General features: G+C 45.1%; 1 protein-coding gene across 2 annotated transcripts in view; it reads left to right on the forward strand.

The window, feature by feature from the left end:
• Positions 1-9,684: 9,684 nt before the first annotated feature.
• PAPSS1 (3'-phosphoadenosine 5'-phosphosulfate synthase 1) overlaps positions 9,685-20,020 on the forward strand; it is a 41,124-nt gene continuing 30,788 nt past the window's right edge. Inside the window, exons 1-5 of one of the 2 annotated variants that reach the window (XM_077300668.1) lie at positions 9,685-9,961; positions 13,998-14,112; positions 16,151-16,386; positions 17,611-17,749; positions 18,906-19,024. In XM_077300668.1, coding sequence (XP_077156783.1) covers positions 9,902-9,961; positions 13,998-14,112; positions 16,151-16,386; positions 17,611-17,749; positions 18,906-19,024 — 669 coding nt within the window. In that variant the 5' untranslated portion in view covers positions 9,685-9,901. Of the gene's footprint in view, positions 9,962-10,431; positions 10,489-13,997; positions 14,113-16,150; positions 16,387-17,610; positions 17,750-18,905; positions 19,025-20,020 lie in introns of those variants that run through there. The other variant, XM_077300667.1, reaches the window with a different exon arrangement.

The raw sequence follows: 20,020 nt of genomic DNA on the forward strand, positions 1-20,020 counted from the left end.
TAGAATGATATGACTTGCAGTGAGCATACCAGACACTGGATAGGAGTAAATGCTGGTTTGCACAGGATTTGTAAATGCAGAAGGGAAACCATCCCCACGCCCAAAAAAACAAAATCCTGGTTCCATAAACCATAGCAGTAACATTTTTGCATCGCTACCAGTGTGCGCATACAGAAACCATCTGTGCTACAGTGCTTTTTGTTTTCAGCCGATAACGATATCAGCAAATGGTCAGCATGACCATAGGATTCCTGCCAGGGCAACATTACATCAGAAGACTGCATGTTGTTCTGCTGCCACCTGCCTACCGTCAGCCACCATAAGACTTCCAGGTAAACTGTTATCAACTTATTAATGGAAATGTATTGCACAAGCAATAATTCTAAACGCAGATACTGTCATTCCCCTCTGGAGGCTAATAAACCCGATCCAGAGCAGGCTTCTTGATATCCATTCCACCTTCTCTGTACTGTAATACGTTTCAGCGAAGTTCGTGTAAATCAATTTGAATTTCAGTGAGAAATGGCCTTTGAGGAAAAAGGGCTGAAGGACCTGGGTACACCAACTCAGGATGGGACAGAACATCCCTGCTGAGCTACCAACCCTCCCCCCCCCCCCCCCCCCCAGTTGTCAGAAATCTCCCAAGCTGGAGTTAGGAACTCTGATTCAGTCATAGGTCTGGATCAAAATATTTAGGAGCACATTTGGGTGTGTGTGTGTGTGTGCAAGAATGAATCCAGGCCTTGCTTCGCATCAAAGGTATGTTTAGTCTCCACTGTAACCATTTGGCAACAATGATGATAAAAAAGGATAGGAGACCTCCGCCTGGCCTCGACTAGGGCCAGGGCCTTCTATGTCCTGGTCCCCACCTGGTGGAACGAGCTCCCTGAAGAGATCAGGGCCCTGACAGAGCTAAAGCAGTTCTGCAGGGCCTGAAATTTCTGCCTAAAGACAATGGGGAACATCCTGGGGCAGTCATGGATCCTTATTTAGGACTTTTCTGTATTCTCATTTTCTTTGCTTATAAATTCCTGTCACTTTTTTTTTGGGGGGGGGGGGGTTTGTTCCACATCCATTTTTCTCCTTGTAATGCTTGATCTGATATTACACCAAGGAGGTTATTAACCCTAGTGACTTGGTACTGGTGTACTATGTTCATGTTCTGCACTAACAAAATCTGTGGAATATATGAGACCCAAGAGGTCAACTCAGCACTGTTTCCATTGAATGTCTGTCTGACCTCTAGTGTAGCGATCCCCAACCTGTGGGCCCCAGACCACATGTGGTCCTTCGACTAATTGGAGGTGGGTCCCAAAGGACGCCCCCCGGCCCTTTACTTCATCCCCTCCCCAGCCCTTTACAACACACTTCAGGTGTCATTGTCTCCCATCACAACCAGATGGGACTATCTTGTTGCAGAAAAACAAGCTCTGGGTTCCCATTGATTTGTCATTGTCATGAGTTAAAATTTCCATGAAAATAAAATGTTCCTTATGTTCATTGTTGTAGCGTATCTGTATCTTATTTTGGAGGGATGTTTAAACATTACCATAGCGATCAGAGAGTGTTAGGGCAGTGGTTGAGAGTAGAGGAGTAAACTATACCCCCCCCCCACCGGGCCTCAGTAAAAGGTGTTGAGTGGTCCCTGGTGATAAAAAGGTTGGGGACCACTGCTCTAGTGCAGTGGTCCCCAACCTTTTCCAGGCTGGGGACCGGCGGCAGCAGGGAGGGCGATAGCCTGGCTGTGCATGCCACGCAATGCACACACGCGGCCGAAAACATGCATACGTGGGACTTTCGTGCATGCGCACAAGTGCAGTGCATCTGAATTTTCAGCCACGCATGGCGCATGCACAGTCTGGCTGTGCATGCGCATTGAGTGGGCGCAGCCGTGCTTCCCTCTCCCCCCCCTCCCACAGTGAGAAGCTTGCCAGGCCGCAAGCTTGCAGCCTGGGAAGTTTCTTACTGTGGGGGGGGGCGGGGAGAGGGAGCCACGGCCCGGTGCCAGGGGACCACCGCTCTAGTGGAGAAGAGAGTCATTACAGATCTCAAATTGGTGAAATCTGTCGAGTTCCAATGTTGGCCATGACTAATTCAACATGCATCCGCCAAATAATCATAAGACAAAAATAATGAACTGGGAGGGGTGGGTCCCACTGCAGAATCAAATATAGAGAAATATAGATGCACTGAGGAACCAATATGGTAATACAATATCCAAAATGGACTTATATAGTCTTCTATCTTCAATAATTCTTTATAATTTCACACAAGTCCCGATGCGTTTTGCCTTATGGCATTTTCAAGGGACAATGGTTTTCAAATTTTAGGACCAACTTCAATTTTATAAAAGAATCTCTTGACAGTATTAGGTCATACTAACAATATTTTATTGCCATATTGGTCCCCAGTGCATCTATAAACAAGCACATCAATGTTACAAATATAAACAAGGCTGCTGAATTTCTTGCACACCATATTTTGTGGATTAAGAGGAATGGAAACAAAATTTTGAACCATTTATGCTTCTGAAATTAAAATTTACCTTGAACCCTTAAATATCATGTCTGATTAATTAATGGCATATAGGAGGTCACTATGATTATTCTTGAGCTAATGCCTCAGTACAAGATTGAGACCAACAAGCTAGCAGCTGAGGACCCAGATTTTGTAGTCCCTTGTTTTTGCCTCCTTGTCTTTATCTCATGCCATGCTTCATCAGTGCACTGTCTCCAGTACATTTTTGGTTGATAAGTTTGAATGAAGTCTCAATTTCCCCCCACAATGGGATTTCAGGCCAGCATCGAACATTTTACCTCCTCCGGGATGAATAAGGATGGCACATTATGTGAAACAAGATGGCTCTGCTGCATTTATGTGGAGCATAACATTTAGAGCCACAAAAAGATGTGAGATAGCTACACTTATCTGATGGGATTATGTATTTGGGATTGCACCCAAGTATCTCCAGTGCTAGTTAGCCTCTTGTGGCACAGAATGGTAAGGCAGCAAGCATACAATCTGAAGCTCTGCCCATGAGGCTGGGAGTTCAATCCCAGCAGCTGGCTCAAGGTTGACTCAGCCCTCCATCCTTTCGAGGTTGGTAAAATGAATACCCAGCTTGCTGGGGGGTAAATGGTAATGACTGGGGAAGGCACTGGGAAACCACCCCGTATTGAGTCTGCCATGAAAACGCTAGAGGGCATCACCCCAAGGGTCAGACATGACCCGGTGCTTGTACCGGGGATACCTTACCTTTACCTTTATCTCCTGTGCTATTTCATCTTTCATCATGTTGTTTTAATGATTAATGGAAAGCCCAAAGCAAACTGACCTAGAGAGATAGCATACAAATTATAAATCATGGCAAACCTTGTTTTGTAACACTTTAGGTTGCCCTTTCGTAATTCAGTTGTGATGATCAGAGAAGCTGGATAGAGACAAGTAGTTGAGTCTGTTCACTGATATTATAATCATGGGCGACTTCAATTTCCCAGATGTGTGCTGGGAAACAAACTCTGCGAAGCGTCCTCAGTCATGCAACTTTCTGACCTGCCTGGCTGACAATATCATTTATCAAATGGTAGATGAACCCACAAGAGGTTCAGCCATACTGGACTTAATACTGACCAACAAGCAAGAGTTGGTGGATGAGGTGAAGGAGGTGGGGACCCTAGGGGGAAGTGACCATATCCTCATAGAATTCCTTTTGAGATGGGGAGCCAAGGAAGCTTGTAGCCATATGCAGATATTGAATTTTCGTAGGGCACACTTTAATAAACTCAGACATGATGAGTGTCATACCATAGACGAGAATGCTGGAAGGGAAGGGAGCATGTGAAGGGTGGGCCCTACTCAAACAAGAGCTATTGCATGCTCAATCAATGACTATCCCGGAAAGACGAAAACACTGCAGGAGCTCTAAGAAGCCTATTTGGATGAACAGAGAACTTCAAGAGGAACTAAGAAAGAAAAGGAAAATGTTCAGGAAATGGAGGGAAGGACAGAGCTCTAAAGAAGAGTACCTACAGGTTACTAGGCACTGTAGATCAATCATCAGAAAGGCCAAAGCTGAGAGTGAGCTACGATTGGCCAGGGAAGCCCATTGTAACAAGATTTTTCAGTTATGTGAGGAGCAAGCGTAAAGTAAAGGAAGCAATAGCCCACTGTTGGGCGCAGATGGACAAACTCTAAAGAAAGATGCAGAGAAAGCAGAAAGGCTCGGCGCCTATTTTAGATCTGTTTTTTTCCACACTGGTCAAAGGGTTTAGGCACATCTAGAGATGGCAGTAGCCAAGGGATAGTGTCTGGGTGGCAGGTTGACATGGACAGAGAGGCTGTCGAGAGGCATTTAGCTGCACTGGATGAGTTTAAATCATCTGGGCTGGATGAAATGCACCCGAGAGTGCTCAAAGAACTTTCCGGAGAACTTGCACAACCATTGTCCATCTTTGGGACCTCGTTAAGGACTGGAGATGTCCCAGAGGACTGGAAGAGAGCAAACGTTATTCCAATCTTAAAAAAAGGGAGGATGACTCGGGAAACTACAGGCCAATGAATCTGACCTCTGCAAATATCTGGAGGACAATTTGGTGATCCAAGGAAGTCAGCATGGATTTGTCTCCAACAAGTCCTGTCAGACCAACCTGGTTTCCTTTTTTGACCAAGTAACAGGTTTGCTGGATCATGGAAATTCAGTTGATGTCGTTTACTTGGATTTTAGTAAAGCTTTTGATAAGGTGCCCCATGATGTTCTGATGGATAAATTGAAGGACTGCAATCTGGATGTTCAGATAGTCAGGTGGATAGGGCATTGGTTAGAGAACCGCACTCAAAGAGTTTTTGTCAATGGTGTTTCATCAGACTGGAGTAGTGGGGTACCTCAGGGCTCGGTGCTCGGTCCGGTATTTTTAACATATTTATTAATGATCTACATGAGGGGGTAGAGGGACTACTCATCAAGTTTGCAGATGATACCAAATTGGGAGGACTGGAAAATACCCCAGAAGATAGAGACAGAGTTCAACGAGATCTGAACACAATGGAAAAATGGGCAAATGAGAACATGATGCAATTTAATAAAGATAAGTGTAAAGTTCTGCATCTGGGTCAGAAAAATGAAAAGCATGCCTACTGGATGGGGGATACGCTTCTAGGTAACACTGTGTGTGAACGAGACCTTGGGGTACTTGTGGATTGTAAGCTAAACATGAGCAGGCAGTGTGATGCAGCAGTAAAAAAGGCCAATGCCGTTTTGGGCTGTATCAACAGGGGCATCACATCAAAATTACAAGACGTCATAGTCCCAGTTGCCAGAAATTTGCCAGAAATTTCCCAAGCTGGAGTTAGGAACTCTGATTTAGTCATGGGTCTGGATCAAAATATTTAGGAGCACATTTGGGGGGGAGGGGTTGGTGCAAGAATGAATCCAGGTCTTGCTTCGCAGCAAAGATATGTTTAGTCTGCACTGTAACCATTTGGCAACAATAATGATAAAGGATAGGAGACATCCGGCCCATCCTCCATCAACTGCAATGGTTGCCAGTTGAATCCCGGATCAGGCGAAAGTTTCTGGTAATTACCTTCAAGGCCATACGCAGTCAGGGCCCAGTGTACCTGAGGGACCGCCTGCCTGACTATGCCCCCAAAAGAGCTCTACGCTCCACCGCCCCCAACCGGCTAATGGTCTCTGGCCCTAAAGAAGTCCGCCTGGCCTCGACTAGGGCCAGAGCCTTCCCTCTCCTGGCCCCCACCTGATGGAACGAGCTCCCTGAAGAGATCAGGGCCCTGACAGAACTAAAGCAGTTCTGCAGGGCCCACAATTTCTGCCTAAAGACAAGACTAATGGGGAACATCCTGGGGCAGTCATGGATCCTTATTTAGGGCTTTTCTGCATTCTCACTTTCTTTGCTTGTAAATTACTGTCACTTTTCTTTTTTTTGGGGGGGTGTCTGTTTCACATGCATTTTTCCCCCTGTAGTGCTTGATCAGATATTACACCAAGGAGGTTATTAACCCTTGTAACTTTGTACTGGTGTATTACGTTCATAGAATCATAGAGTTGGAAGGGGCCATATAGGCCATCTAGTCCAACCCCCTGCTCAATGCAGGATCAGCCCAAAGCATCCTAAAGCATCCAAGAAAAGTGTGTATCCAACCTTTGTTTGAAGACTGCCATGTTCTGCACTAACAAAATCTGTGGAATATATGATAGACCCAAGAGGTCAGCACTGTTTCCATCGAATGTCTGACCTCTAGTGGAGAAGAGAGTCATTACAGATATCAAATAGGTGAAATCTGTTGAGTTTCAATGACTAATTCAACATGCATCTGCCAAACAATCATAAGCCAAAAATAATGAACTGGGAGGGGTGGGTCTCAGTGAAGAATCAAATATACAGAAATATAGATGCACTGGGGAACCAATATGGCAAAATGAGTACCCAGCTTGCTGGGGGGTAAACCATAATGACTGGGGAAGGCACTGGAAAACCACCCCATATTGAGTCTACCATGAAAACGCTAGAGGGCGTCACCCCAAGGCACAGACATGACCCAGTGCTTGCACAGGGGATACCTTTACCTTTACCTTTTGCCTAAAGTGCAGATGTGCAGATACAGTTTCTGCCTAAAGACAAGACTAATCGGGAACATCCTGGGGCAGTCATGGATCCTTAGGTAGGGCTTTTCTGCATTGTCATTTTCTTTGCTTGTAAATTCCTGTCACTTTTTTTTGGGGGGGGGTGTTTCTGTTTCACATGCATTTTTCTCCCTGTAGTGCTTGATCTGATATTACACCAAGGAGGTTATTAACCCTAGTGAGTTGGTATTGGTGTACTACGTTCATGTTCTGCACTAACAAAATCTGTGGAATATGAGAGACCCAAGAGGTCAACTCAGCACTGTTTCCATTGAATGTCTGCACTGTTTCCATTTAATGTCTGTCTGACCTCTAGTGCAGTGGTCCCCAACCTTTTTTAGGTTGGGTACCAGCGGCAGCAGGGAGGACGATAGCCCGGCCATGCATGCCGTGCAATGCGCACACTCGGCCGAAAACGCGCATGTGTGGCACTTCCGTGCATGCGTACAAGTGCAGCGCACTTGAATTTTAGGCCGCGCATGGCGCATGCGCGGTCTGGCTGCACATGCGCGGCCCTGCTTCCCTCTCCCCCCTCCCACAGTAAGAAGCTTGCCGGGGAGAGGGAGCCACGGCCCGGTGCCAGGGGACCACTGCTCTAGTGGAGAAGAGAGTTGTTACAGATCTCAAATTGGTGAAATCTGTCGAGTTCCAATATCGGCCATGACTAATTCAACATGCATCTGCCAAATAATCATAAGGCAAAAATAATGAACTGGGAGTGGTGGGTCCCAGTGAAGAATCAAATATAGAGAAATATAGATGCACTGGGGAACGAATATGGCAATAAAATATCCAAAATGGACATATAGTCTTCTATCTTCAATAATTCTTTATTCTTTATAATTTCACACAATCCCAACACTTTTTGCCTCATAGCATTTTCAAGGGACAATGGTTTTCAAATTTTAGGACTAACTTCAACTTTATAAAAGAATCTCTTTATAGAGTATAAGGTCATACTAACAATATTTTATTGCCATATTAGTTCCCCAGTGCATCTATAAACAAGCACATCAATGTTACAAATATAAACAAGGCTGCTGAATTTCTTGCACACCATATTTTTTTGGATTAAGAGGACTGGAAACAAAATGTTGAACCATTTATGCTTCTGAAATTAAAATTTACCTTGAACCCTTAAATATCATGTCTGATTAATTAATGGCATATAGGGGGTCACTATGATTATTCTTGAACGAATGCCTCAGTACACGATTGAGACCAATAAGCTAGCAGCTGAGGACCCAGATTTTGTAGTCCCTTGTTTTTGCCTCCTTGTCTTCATCTCATGCCATGCTTCATCAGTGCTATGAAAACGCTAGAGGGCGTCACCCCAAGGGTCAGACATGACCCGGTGCTTGCACCGGGGATACCTTTACCTTTACCTCCAGTGCTAGTTCATCTTTCATCATGTTGTTTTAATGATTAATGGAAGGCCCAAGGAAAACTGACCTAGGGAGATAGCATACAAATTATAAATCATGGCAAACCCTGTTTTGCAACACTTTAGGTTGCACTTTCGTAATTCAGTTGTGATGATCAGAGAAGTTGGATAGAGGCAAGTAGTTGAGTCTGTTCGTTGATATTGTAGAGGCCTCTGGTGGCCAGAGGTCAAACTGCAAAACCCATTGACTCCTGAGTCTTCCCTAGAAATAGTGTCACTCTCAATATGCAATGCCACTGTTTTTGTTTTATTATTGTGATGAACAATGAGGGTTGCCGGAGGGAGGCCTCCTGCTATTATGGGAGGCCTGGCAAACCTATCCAGCCTGGAATTATGATCTCTGGGAACAGCAAAAGTAACAGCTCTGAGTGGAATCACGGTCCCTGTGAGCAGGAAACTAATCACAACTGCATGGTACTATCTTGTTGCCAACTGCTGCAACATGCTTTCAAGGAGCAGGTGTTATTTTTAGGATGGCAGAGTGAATGTGCAGATACAGTTCAACAGAACAATTCAGGAAAATATAATGATATGACTTGCAGTGAGCATACCAGACACTGATAAATGCTGGTTTGCACAGGATTTGTAAATGCAGAAGGGAAACCATCCCAACCCCCAAAAAACAAAATCCTGGTTTCATAAACCATAGCAGTAATTACTGGTCATTACCTTCAAGGCCATACGCGGTCAGAGGCCAGTGTACCTGAGGGACCGCCTCGCTGCCTATGCCCCCCAAAGAGCTCTAAGCTCGGCCGCCCCCAACCGGCTAATGGTCCCTCACCCTAAAGAAGCCCGCCTGACCTCGACCAGGGCCACAGCCTTCTGTGTCTTGGCCCCCACCTGGTGGAATGAGCTCCCAAAATAGCTCTGGGCCCTGATAGAGCTAAAGCAGTTCCGCAGGGCTTGCAAAAGGGAGCTCACCAGGCATTTGGCTGAGGCCAGGCACAATCAGCCAACAACATCAGCAGGGCCCCTCCCCCCTCTCCCTCCCCCCTCTCCCTCCCCCCGAGCTCCACCAAGACACCTGGACCGGTTGTATTATTCTTGTTTAATGTTATACAGTTACTCTGTGAAAGTTAAATAAAAAACAGTGTATGGGCACTGGCTTCATTGAGCAGATATGCATGCTATTAAGAAGGAAGCGGGGTCACCTCCCCCCCCCGAAATCTCCAGGTATTTCCCAACCCAGAGCAGGTAGACCTAGGCTGGAGCAATAAGAGATGCAGATGCCCAGGGGAAAAACAGCACCTGATGGTGGAAAAGGCGACCAAGCCCCCGCCCGCCTGGTTTCCAAGGCCCGAGCCCGCCCTTGCTTGCTTGCTTGTTTGCTTGCTTAGCCTCCGAGGCCTCGACCATTGAGCGGGACCTCCCCCAACCGCTGGAGGTTATCAACCCGCCAAGCGCCGGTCCTTCACCCCCTGACCTGAACCGGACCATCGGACCGCTACCTCGCGGGCTAGAACGGCAAACCCGGAAGCGCCGCAACGTCTCTCCGGGCAACGTCATTTCCTGCCGCCAGCCTCTAGAGGCGCACGCCGGGTGGCGTGGCAGGAGGCGAGGCGCGCCTGCGCGTTGTCGCCGTAGAGAGAGGGGAGGGTGATCCGCGCGCGCGGCCGCCCACCCGACGTCCCCGCCTCGCTCGGCCTCTCCCCGCCCACTCCCCGCTGCCCCGCCTCCTTCTCCAGCCGAGCCTGGCGCGCGCATCCCGCCAGCATCTTCTCCGGCAATCTTCTTCCTCCCCGTCCGGGGCAGCGACGCCTCCCCTCGCCTGCATCCCCCGCCCGCCCGCCCTTTGCTGCTGCTCCCTCCCGCTTCCGATGGAGCTGCCTGCCAGCCAGTGCAAGAAAGTCAAGCTGAGCAACCAAGTGCAGAACTGGGTGAGCCGGGGGAGGGGGAGATGCGCCTTGCGGGGGCTCCGGCGGGACGGCAAGCCCAGGGCCCCGTTGGCGGGCTGCGGGTCGCGCGAGAGGCGCCTGGCGCGGGAGGAGGGGCGGCGTCTGGGGCAGGATGCGGGGCTGCCTGCGATGCCCAGGGGGAAAGAATGCCCCTTGCAAGGAGGGCGTGCAGCTTCAGGGGTGGGGTGGTGGTGGGGGGGTCGTTTCCCATTCGAACTGTATAGAAATAAGCACTTTAAAAAAACGAGCCTTGTGCTGCTTCATGTTCCGTCTGCTTTGAAAGTCGCGGGTGGCAAGAGGACCCCGGGGCCGAGGAAAGGACCGCTGTCGTTTCCCCCCGGTGTCTGTCGGCGGAGGAAAGGGCCGGAGTCTCACGCGCACAATGTCACCATTCATGAGTCTTGGGTGGCGAGAGACTGAGGCGCTTTGTGGGCGGCCCCTTGAATGAGAGCACTGTGGAAGCAGGAATGGACGCACTGGGGGGTTGCCCTTGCCAGAGGTGCCAACAGGTCGGTTTGCAGCCCCGGCCAAAGACTAGGGAATGGCCAGATGGGGTGTGTGTGTGGGGGCGGGGGAGAGGGGCCTTTACTCGAGGAGTTTGGCCTCTGTTGGCAAGTGGGATGCCGGCCCAGCTGGGTGGTTTTGGTTTGATCCAGAGGGGCTGGTCTTGTGATTTGAATAGAATAATGAGGAGTTCCTGTTCACTGAAAACAAATGCATGTTGGTGAGCAGATCATTTTGGTCTGAGCAGATCATTTTGGTCAGGTAGGCGAGAAATATCACCCGAGTGTTAGAAACTCAAAAGCAAAGTGCAGACTCAGCCAGTAAAGTGTATTAGTTAGTGAGATTTAAAAAAGGCCAAAATGTGTCTGCTTTACTGTTTCTTTAAAAACACCAGATATTAATCTTGTCACTTAGCGCAGTGGTCCCCAAGTACCGGTCCGTGGATCAGTCGGTACCGGGCTGCGGGCCCTCCTCGTCCTCCTCCCCAGCTGCTGCCTCGAGGGCTGCCCTGCCACTCTGCTACTGGCTCACCTTTGGTGCTCTCCAGCGCCTGCCATGGCTGGGCTCCCCCTCGGCATGGCACTGTGCAGCTGCTGCAGGCAGCGCCCCCCAGCAGGCAGTGGGAAGTCAGGGGCGCTGGCGGGATAGCAAGTGGAGCTGGGGTTCAGGTGGTGGTGGCGAGGCAAAAGACTAGACCCCCCCCCCCAGGCCTCAGTAAAATTGCCAAGTGGTGACCGGTCCCCGGTGATTAAAAGGTTGGGGACCACTGACTTAGCATGGCAAGTGTACTCATGTTGTTCAGGGTGGGTGGAAATGGGCAGATGAGGTAAAATAATTTAGATTGTGCCTTTGGCAAGCCATATTAGTGTTATTTGGATATTTATTATTGTTATTATATATTTATTTCTTAGACATTTAAAACCATATATTAAAAGACGGTAGTATCCTGTGGTGGATTGTTCAAAGCCTATTTCCCCAGAATGAAACTACTCTAGGATGGGACTCCAGCAGTGGCTGAAGGGTTCCTTCCCAGAGAATACTCAACAAAGAGAGACTGTGTGGTATAATGGTTAGAGTGTTGGATTATGAGACCCAAATGTGAGTCTTCACATTGCCATGGAAGCCTAACCTACCTCCCAGGGCTATTGTATTATAAAATGGAGAAGAGGAGATTGATGTCAGTGACTTTGGGACCCCATTGGGGAGAAAGGAGGGAGATAAATGATGCTAGTAAGCAGTATGAATTAAAAATATGGCCTCAGGATGGGTTTGCATCTTTTTGGTACAAATGTAAAAACAACAACAACAAAACAATTGTGTAACCCAAGGGTGGCAGAACTGTGGCTCTCCACTTGTCCATGGACTACCATGAGCCCCTGCTAGCATGTAGTCCATGGACATCTGGAGAGTTTGGCCACCCATGGGCTACACAATGACGTCAGTCACTGTCTCATCATCTTTGTGCAAACTGAGTGTGTTCGTTGGAGTACGTCCTAGGTTTCCATGGAGTTATGTATTGCAAGGTAATGGCTGGTATATTTTCTGCTCGGCTAGCCAGGGTGACCTTGTTTAAAAATACAGAGTTCTTACGAAAGGATATCTCATGAGAGATTTCAGTAGTTGCAACAGTCCCAGTTTTTCATGTTTTTTATCTTGATCTGTGAAAAAAATTGAATTGCATGGTCATTGTTTAATTTTAAAAAGACCAATATGTCATACGTTCCTTGGTAAAAGGTCTGTGATTAAATGTCTAAGGTATTCTGCGTAGTCTGAGGGAGACCGATTCCAGAGGGCTTAACAAAATTAGAGAACAAATAGAACTTTATTGTGATCTTCCGTGCCTGTGTCTGGTTGGTTAGACAGATGCGATAAGAGGCAAATGGCATTTTGATAATGCTTGGTGCTAGGAAAGGCTTCTGCAGACAAATAATGAAAGCTATAAGGCATTCAAGCTGTGCAGCGGTGCAGCACCTTTGTGCTGATAACATGAGTGCTGGAGCTGATACAATCTTGAATAGAAGATAATTTATATTTTGAGAAGATGGGAAAACAGGTTTCTCAGAGCTAGAAACATGCCTTTGCTTGCTGCAGGCATTGAGGAGGTGGGCGCAGAGAGACTGACCAAAAGATCTTAAAAGTAGCTACTGGGAACACCGTGCATAACTTCAGAACCACAGACTATGCAAATACTTTCTAAAACTACAATGCAGTGAACTTTCCTCCCTGAAGTGATGGAGGAAATAAGAGACAAGGAAATTGTGGCAGCGCTGCTTCAGCAAAATTGAGAACATAAGAAGAGCCTTTCTGGATCAGACCAGTGGACTGTCTTGTGTAGCATCCTGTCTCTCGCAGTGGCCAGCCAATTCTTCTGGAGGAACAAGGATGGGGCATAGACGCTGAAACTATTCCGATTCAAAGAGCCCTGTAGTTTCTCAGAAAGTTGATGTTTCCTGCACAGGACTTGCTGCCTGTTCCACAGTTTGCAGGGGATCCATCTAACCATGGGGGGCAGGGGGAAAATGGGACAGGATATGGGATATTCAGTTTGCCTCTCCCACCTGTGCTTCAAATATCAGACCCAAAGAATCTGTTAATCAGGGTGTAGGCCAGAAAACTTTCTACCCATGGAGCTTGTCATTGAGATCCTGGCCTTCATCTATAGCAGGGGTAGTCAACCTGTGGTCCTCCAGATGTCCATGGACTACAATTCCAATGAACCCCTGCCAGCATTTGCTGGCAGGGGCTCATGGGAATTGTAGACCATGGACATCTGGAGGACCACAGGTTGACTACCCCTGATCTATCGTTCATTTACATTTTATCTTCTGCAGCTTCTGAAAATGGAATTCAAGACTTCAAATACTGACATTTGAGGAAGTGCAAAACTTTGGCACTGTTAAATGTCAACACTTCAGAGTCTTGAGAAATCCTGCCAAATTTATATTTAGAGGAGTTGGAAAAACGGGTTTCTCAGAGCTAGAAACTTAACTCCACCCACTCCAGGAATTATGAAGAAGGAGGTGGAGGTGAAGCCCCCCCCCCCCCCAGACACACTGTGTTCTAGTTTTTATTAGATGTTGCCTTACTCTGACGATTTAAAAAAAAATCATAGATTGGATTTTAAAATTTAAATGAATTTTTCGGGGCTAAAATGTAATCTGAAAACAATATAATACACAAATACTTCACAGTTAATGAATGTTTAAAGCTGAATTTTGTTAAGTGCCTGACTTGGTTTGGGATTGTCTGTTTGGAATCTTGGTATTTCTGGAATTCTTTAGGCTTAGTGGACCTGTGCAGTCTCTTTGGTGGTATGCATTTTAAGCAGCAGCTGATGATTATGTCTGCAAATGGAGACGGCTTTTCCTTTTCACAGGAAGTGGGGGGTACAGTCTGAAACTAGTTACGTCCAGACCGCCTCATCTGGTTACATGTACCACGTGTCCTGGGCTTCTTTCTACAGACTTCAGATCCATCTTAAAAACTGTACCCTATATTCTTTTTTTTTCTACAGGGAATGCAGAGAGCTACCAATGTCACCTATCAAGCACACCATGTCAGTCGGAATAAGAGGGGGCAAGTGGTAGGGACCAGAAGTGGTTTTCGGGGCTGTACAGTCTGGTTAACAGGTACAGTATCACTGCCTACAAGGACACTCTTTTGCTGTAGTAGCAGTAGGCACCAGATCGAGATTTTTCTGTCTGTTATTAGAAGCCAAAACTATTTTTCCAAGTGATTGACCCTCCTGATGTCATTCTTTTACTCTTGTGTGAATCTGCACCTAGAGCAGTAAATATGGCCTTTAGGAAAGGCTGGGATGTTTATCACTTTGCTGTCTGCTAAGCAAGTAATAGGAACTTAGTGAAAAGATAATTGTCAGGAACCAGACCACTTTAAACATTATTAATATGCTATATAGGAATCACTCTGGAGACCTACTGTACAGCTACTGGAAGATTGCAAGCTTGTGGGGTTTGGCAGGTGTCAGGAGGTGAGAAAAGCCAGAGATTTGGAGTTTGGTGCTTTCAGGGTGCAAATGACACTCACAGCCTTTCCATAAGGTTACAGGGAAGCATGAGAAGCATTTAAACCAACATCTGAAGTCAAATAAATGTCTGGATGTGAACAAGTTAAAAAAAATTCCCCCCTATAGTCAGGTTTTCAATTATTTGCAAAATCAAAACATTGCTAGCAGAGAATTAAAAATGTGGGGAGACAGCTCTTCTTTAATCTCCCCTACATGGTGTGGTTATGGCCCCCCTTGTCATAGGGGGGATTTAGGAGCAATTAAATACTCCTTATCTGACCATAATTGGTTTGCTTAACAAGCAGTCCTGAAAACAGCTACAATATATGCTCTCAGATAGCCACCATCTTGGAATGTATATTCCATTACACGATGGCTCTTAATAATTTCTAGTGCCTATAGTGGTGAGAGCCCTAATGGGGACCTGCATTATTACACTGTGTCAGTTTCACTGATTGCAAATTAGCTTAGAGTCAAAGTTCTGGTGGGTCTTCTAAAGATAAAATAGCTGAGCAGGGCACCTAAAGGACCTTGGATACTTAGCTGGTACCATAATGCATAGCTGAAGTCTGGAGAATGGCATAAGGGCTTCCCAGTGGCTGAGGCTAGGCTACAAAATACCCTTTATCAGTAAACCTGCTTATCATCCTCACTCTGGTTAAGACATTCTTGATCTGGTCCTTTTTTAATTGATGTTGTAATGCCTTGAACTTGTATGCATTTTGAAGAGATGTATGTACTTTTTAATTTATATCTTTGTAACCTAATTTACATTGTTTGCTTAGTGGAAAGGATTTTATTAGTCTATTCCAGGGAGCCTTAAATGAGAGGTCTGACTGCATCACAGGCAAGAGGGCCAAGTTCTTTTGCTATCCCCTGTTTGCTGCAATTGCACATGTTGCATAACTTTTTCTCCATGTGCTCCCCCAATTCCCAGAATTCATCTCTTTGGTGCTCACAGGGGAAAAGGGAAGCTGGAGGAAATTCCCATTTGCCAGCACATTATGCTGGTGGTACACAGGATCCAGCCTTATACAAATAAATGGAAATTTTGCTAAAAATCTTTGCATCAGGGTAAATGCTCACTTCTAGTGTGTCTTACTTTTGATTAAATGATACCTCAATGTCAAATTTCAATGTTTTTTAACAGCCATATGTTTGTAGTAGTGGCGTGTATTTGGATAATCTGAACCCCAAAATATCTGGAAAATACCTTATTGGTATTTTTTCAGTCTGATATATTGTTTGATTAAAAATAAATTTGGCTATCTGAAATAGTCGAGCCTCAGAAATCTTGAAAATATTCAGGATTTTCTGGAATTGCCAGATAATCACAGTTAAAGTGCATTAAAAGGAGTCCTTTAAATGCTGTTCGAGTGAACTCTTAGCTTGGGAAAGTCTTTTAAAGGGACTGCAAGCCATTTAAATGTCTTCAGATTTCACTTGCACCACTGCCACAGCTTGCAAAAGACTTTTAAATTTAAATAAAAATGTAAATAAAAATTTAAATAAAAAGGAGTTTAAAATTTAAAGATCCTACTTTTTCCATACTTACATCTATAGACTTGCAAAAAAGGAGTTAATTACCTTTTCAAAATAAGGAGTTAATTACTTCTGTTTAAAAACTTGTAATCATGTAGGACTGTCTGGAGCTGGAAAAACCACAGTTAGCATGGCATTGGAAGAGTATCTGGTGTGTCATGGCATCCCATGCTATACCTTGGATGGCGACAACATCAGGCAAGGCCTCAATAAAAATTTGGGGTTCTCACCAGAAGATAGAGAAGAAAATGTCCGCCGTATTGCTGAGGTTGCCAAGCTGTTTGCAGATGCTGGTCTAGTGTGCATCACTAGCTTTATTTCTCCTTATACCCAGGTGAGCGCCTGATGACCTCATTTTGCAGAACTGAAATGTGGCAGTTGCAGAAAGTGCTGCCATAATTAATCACAGCAATGGAATAGACGTTAAGTGTTAAGCTAAAGCAGAATACTTTTAGAGGTTAGGAACCAAAGAGCATCTTGCATATGTCAGACAGTTAATTTTCATTTCATTTTTATGATCCCCTGTGTTTAGAAGCAGCTTTTGAGAGGTGTAGGCTGTCCTGTGGTAGTAAGAGGTGTGAATCCTATAAACCCAGCTCAGGTCTTTGGATGTGTGTTTAGACTGAAACAGAGCAAATTTAACCATTAGGCTAGGTAAAACAACAATTTTTGGAGTTTGGGGGTTGATGAGACAAAGGAACACCTCTTCATGGATGACTATTTAGACTGGTGTTGTAATCTGCCTGCTTAACCACATCGGTACAGCTGAAATGAAACAGACAGGACCTGGTTGAAAGCATTATTGCTCCAGCCCCCATTTAGTGAAGCAAAGCCAGCTTCTCCAGCTTTTTAAAAAATTCTCTGTGTGTAAAAATGTTTGCTGCTCCCATCTTGCCCGATAGAGAGAACTGCAGGAACATTTCAATATAAATAACAGCGAAGAGGCTTGTTGAACCAAGGGCCCTGTTTTTAACCATGAAATATTGGGCTATACCAAGGTTGACAGAAAGACTTTCCTTTTGTTGCTTAGCAAAACAGCATGACTTGCATCAAAGGTCCTATACTGGGAGTGTATGAGCTTGGGGCTAGAAATAAATCAACTGACAAGGATTCTCGCCCCTTCTGTAGAACATCCACATAAGGGGTGAGATTCCTTGTTCCCTGATCTAGAAGTCCCTGCAAATTGTTGTTTGTTGATTAAGAGCCACTCTCCCTTCCTTTCCCTGTATGAAATCAGCCAGTAGTTTTATTTGACAAGTGAACTAATATAAAGCATGATTACATGCAAGTCCTTGTTCCTTTGTAACCATCCCTAGCAAACATGCTTCAAACCGTATTTACAGTTTCTGGTTTGTACCGCCCTCTGGGGAGGGCGGTATAGAAGTATGATAAATAAATAAATAAATAAATAAATAAATAAATAAATAAATAAATAAATAAATAAATAAATAAATAAATAAATAAATAAATAAATAAATAAATATTAGCCAAAGGCTGCATAGCTATATGAATATGCTAAATAAACAGAGCTGTTATTTTCCCTTCCCTTGGTTCTCAGGATCGTAATAATGCCCGGCAAATTCATGAAGCATCAAGTCTACCTTTCTTTGAAGTATTTGTGGATGCTCCATTGCATGTTTGCGAGAAGAGAGATGTGAAAGGCCTTTACAAAAAGGCTCGTGCTGGAGAAATTAAAGGTGAGTCCGGTGTAGTCAAAATTCTTTTACAGTAATGATTTGATTGAATGGATTACCTGACTGGAATTAAACTTCAGTAGAAAATAATTGATTTATTTTTGCTTTTGTTGGAATAGTGGAAAACCTAAGTATCACTCCTTTTATTTTGTACTACATTTGTGCACATGTGGCATAGAACAGGGTATGCCAAGGTAGAAGATACTTGCCTTGTTGACATCCAAAAAGCATATTCTCTGATATGTATTGCTGTGGCCTATGCAGCATCAGGGCATCTCCTGCTGTGTTGCTTTGATAACTGTAAAGAGGCACATGAATTCTGTCTGCCTATTTAAAAGCTAGGATACAGAGTTCCACTGATGCGTGTGTTCATTTAATTTAAAACATTTGTTAGGCACCTTTCCACCTTGCGGAACTCAAGGAAACTTACAATATAAATAAAACGCCAATTGTAAAAACACCTAAAGATCACTCTCTGAAATTTCTGATGCGGCTTCCAATAAATAAACCTAGAGGAAGAAGAAGGTTCTTATAGGCCGCTTTTCTCTACCCAAAGGAGTCTCAAAGCAGCTTACATTCGCCTTCCCTTTCCTCTCCCCACAACAGGTATCCTGTGAGGCAGAAGAGGCTGAAAGAGCCCTGGTATTGCTGAGGAAAAAGAGTTGATTCTTATATGCTGCTTTTCTCTACCAGAAGGACTCTAAAAGTGGTCTACAATCACCTTCCCTTTTCTCTCCCCACAACAGGCACCCTGTGAGGTGGGTGAGGCTGAGAGAGCCCTGAGATTACTGCTCAGTCAGAACAGTTTTATTAATGCCATGGCGAGCCCAAGGTCACCCAGCTGGCTGCATGTGGGGGAGTGTAGAATCGAACCCAGTATGCCAGATTAGAAGTCTGCACTTCTAACCACTACACCAAACTGGCTCTCTTGCCACCAGTAAAACGTCATGGCTATTGTTGCCACTTGCCCCAGGTGTCAAGGTAGCAAGAGAACAGAGCTTGCAAAGAGGATTTTAATTGGCTTCTTGGACCTATATTAGATGCATCTGCCAAAGCAGCCTTCCATTTTACATAGTGAAACTATTCAGCATTCTGTGGGTCTAAGTAGAAGAATCTGGCCTGAAAACCAGTAGTATTTTAACTTCTGTGTTTTGTGCAGGTTTTACTGGGATTGACTCAGAGTATGAAAAGCCTGAAGCCCCTGAACTGGTCCTGAAAACAGATTCCTGTGATGTCAACGATTGTATTCAGCAAGTTGTGGAACTTCTGCAAGAGAGGGTAAGGAGTCATATTGTGGTGACTTCTATACAACTTATGAAATCACAAGATGTCATAGTCCCATTGTATACGGCACTGGTCAGACCACATCTGGAGTACTGTGTGCAGTTCTGGAGGCCTCACTTCAAGAAGGACGTAGATAAAATTGAAAGGGTACAGAGGAGAGCGATGAGGATGATCTGGGGCTAAGGGACCAAGCCCTATGAAGATAGGTTGAGGGACTTGGGAATGTTCAGCCTGGAGAAAAGGAGGCTGAGAGGGGACATGATAGCCCTCTTTAAGTATTTGAAAGGTTGTCACTTGGAGGAGGGCAGGATGCTATTTCCATTGGCTGCAGAGGAAAGGACACGCAGTAATGGGTTTAAACTCCAAGTACAACGATATAGGCTAGATATCAGGAAAGAAATTTTCACAGTCAGAGTAGTTCAGCAGTGGAATAGGCTGCCTAAGGAGGTGGTGAGCTCCCCCTCACTGGCAGTCTTCAAGCAAAGGTTGGATACACACTTTTCTTGGATGCTTTAGGTTGATCCTGCGTTGAGCGGGGGGTTGGACTAGATGGCCTGTATGGCCCCTTCCAACTCTATGATTCTATTATTTTTGGTGGGATGCACATGCATGAATAATGGCTTATTTAGATTAGGACTGCTCTATTGAAAAACTCAGTTTATCCAACTAGTTAATTGATCAATCCATTTAAAAGCTTTCCCCATGCCCAGTTAACTGGGCAGGGGCTTTTTAAATGCAAGAACTTTAGAAAACTGTGACTAGCAAGTACTGTTTATGATGGCAGATTTCACCATGACATTCCTGACAAGGGAACATTTTTTTCTTCAAATGGAGCATCAGAATATGGACCAAGTTTTTTTTTACCATTGTCTGTATTGTCTGAAACCTCAGGGATTGTCTCTTTCAAGGAAATGTTTCAGCGTTCAAAGTCTGACTAGAAAATTGATCTTGAATAAGATAACGTTTCTTTTCATATATTGAGGTACACAA

The sequence above is a fragment of the Paroedura picta genome, chromosome 10 (assembly GCF_049243985.1).
Source record: "Paroedura picta isolate Pp20150507F chromosome 10, Ppicta_v3.0, whole genome shotgun sequence".
Taxonomy (NCBI): Eukaryota; Metazoa; Chordata; class Lepidosauria; order Squamata; family Gekkonidae; genus Paroedura; species Paroedura picta.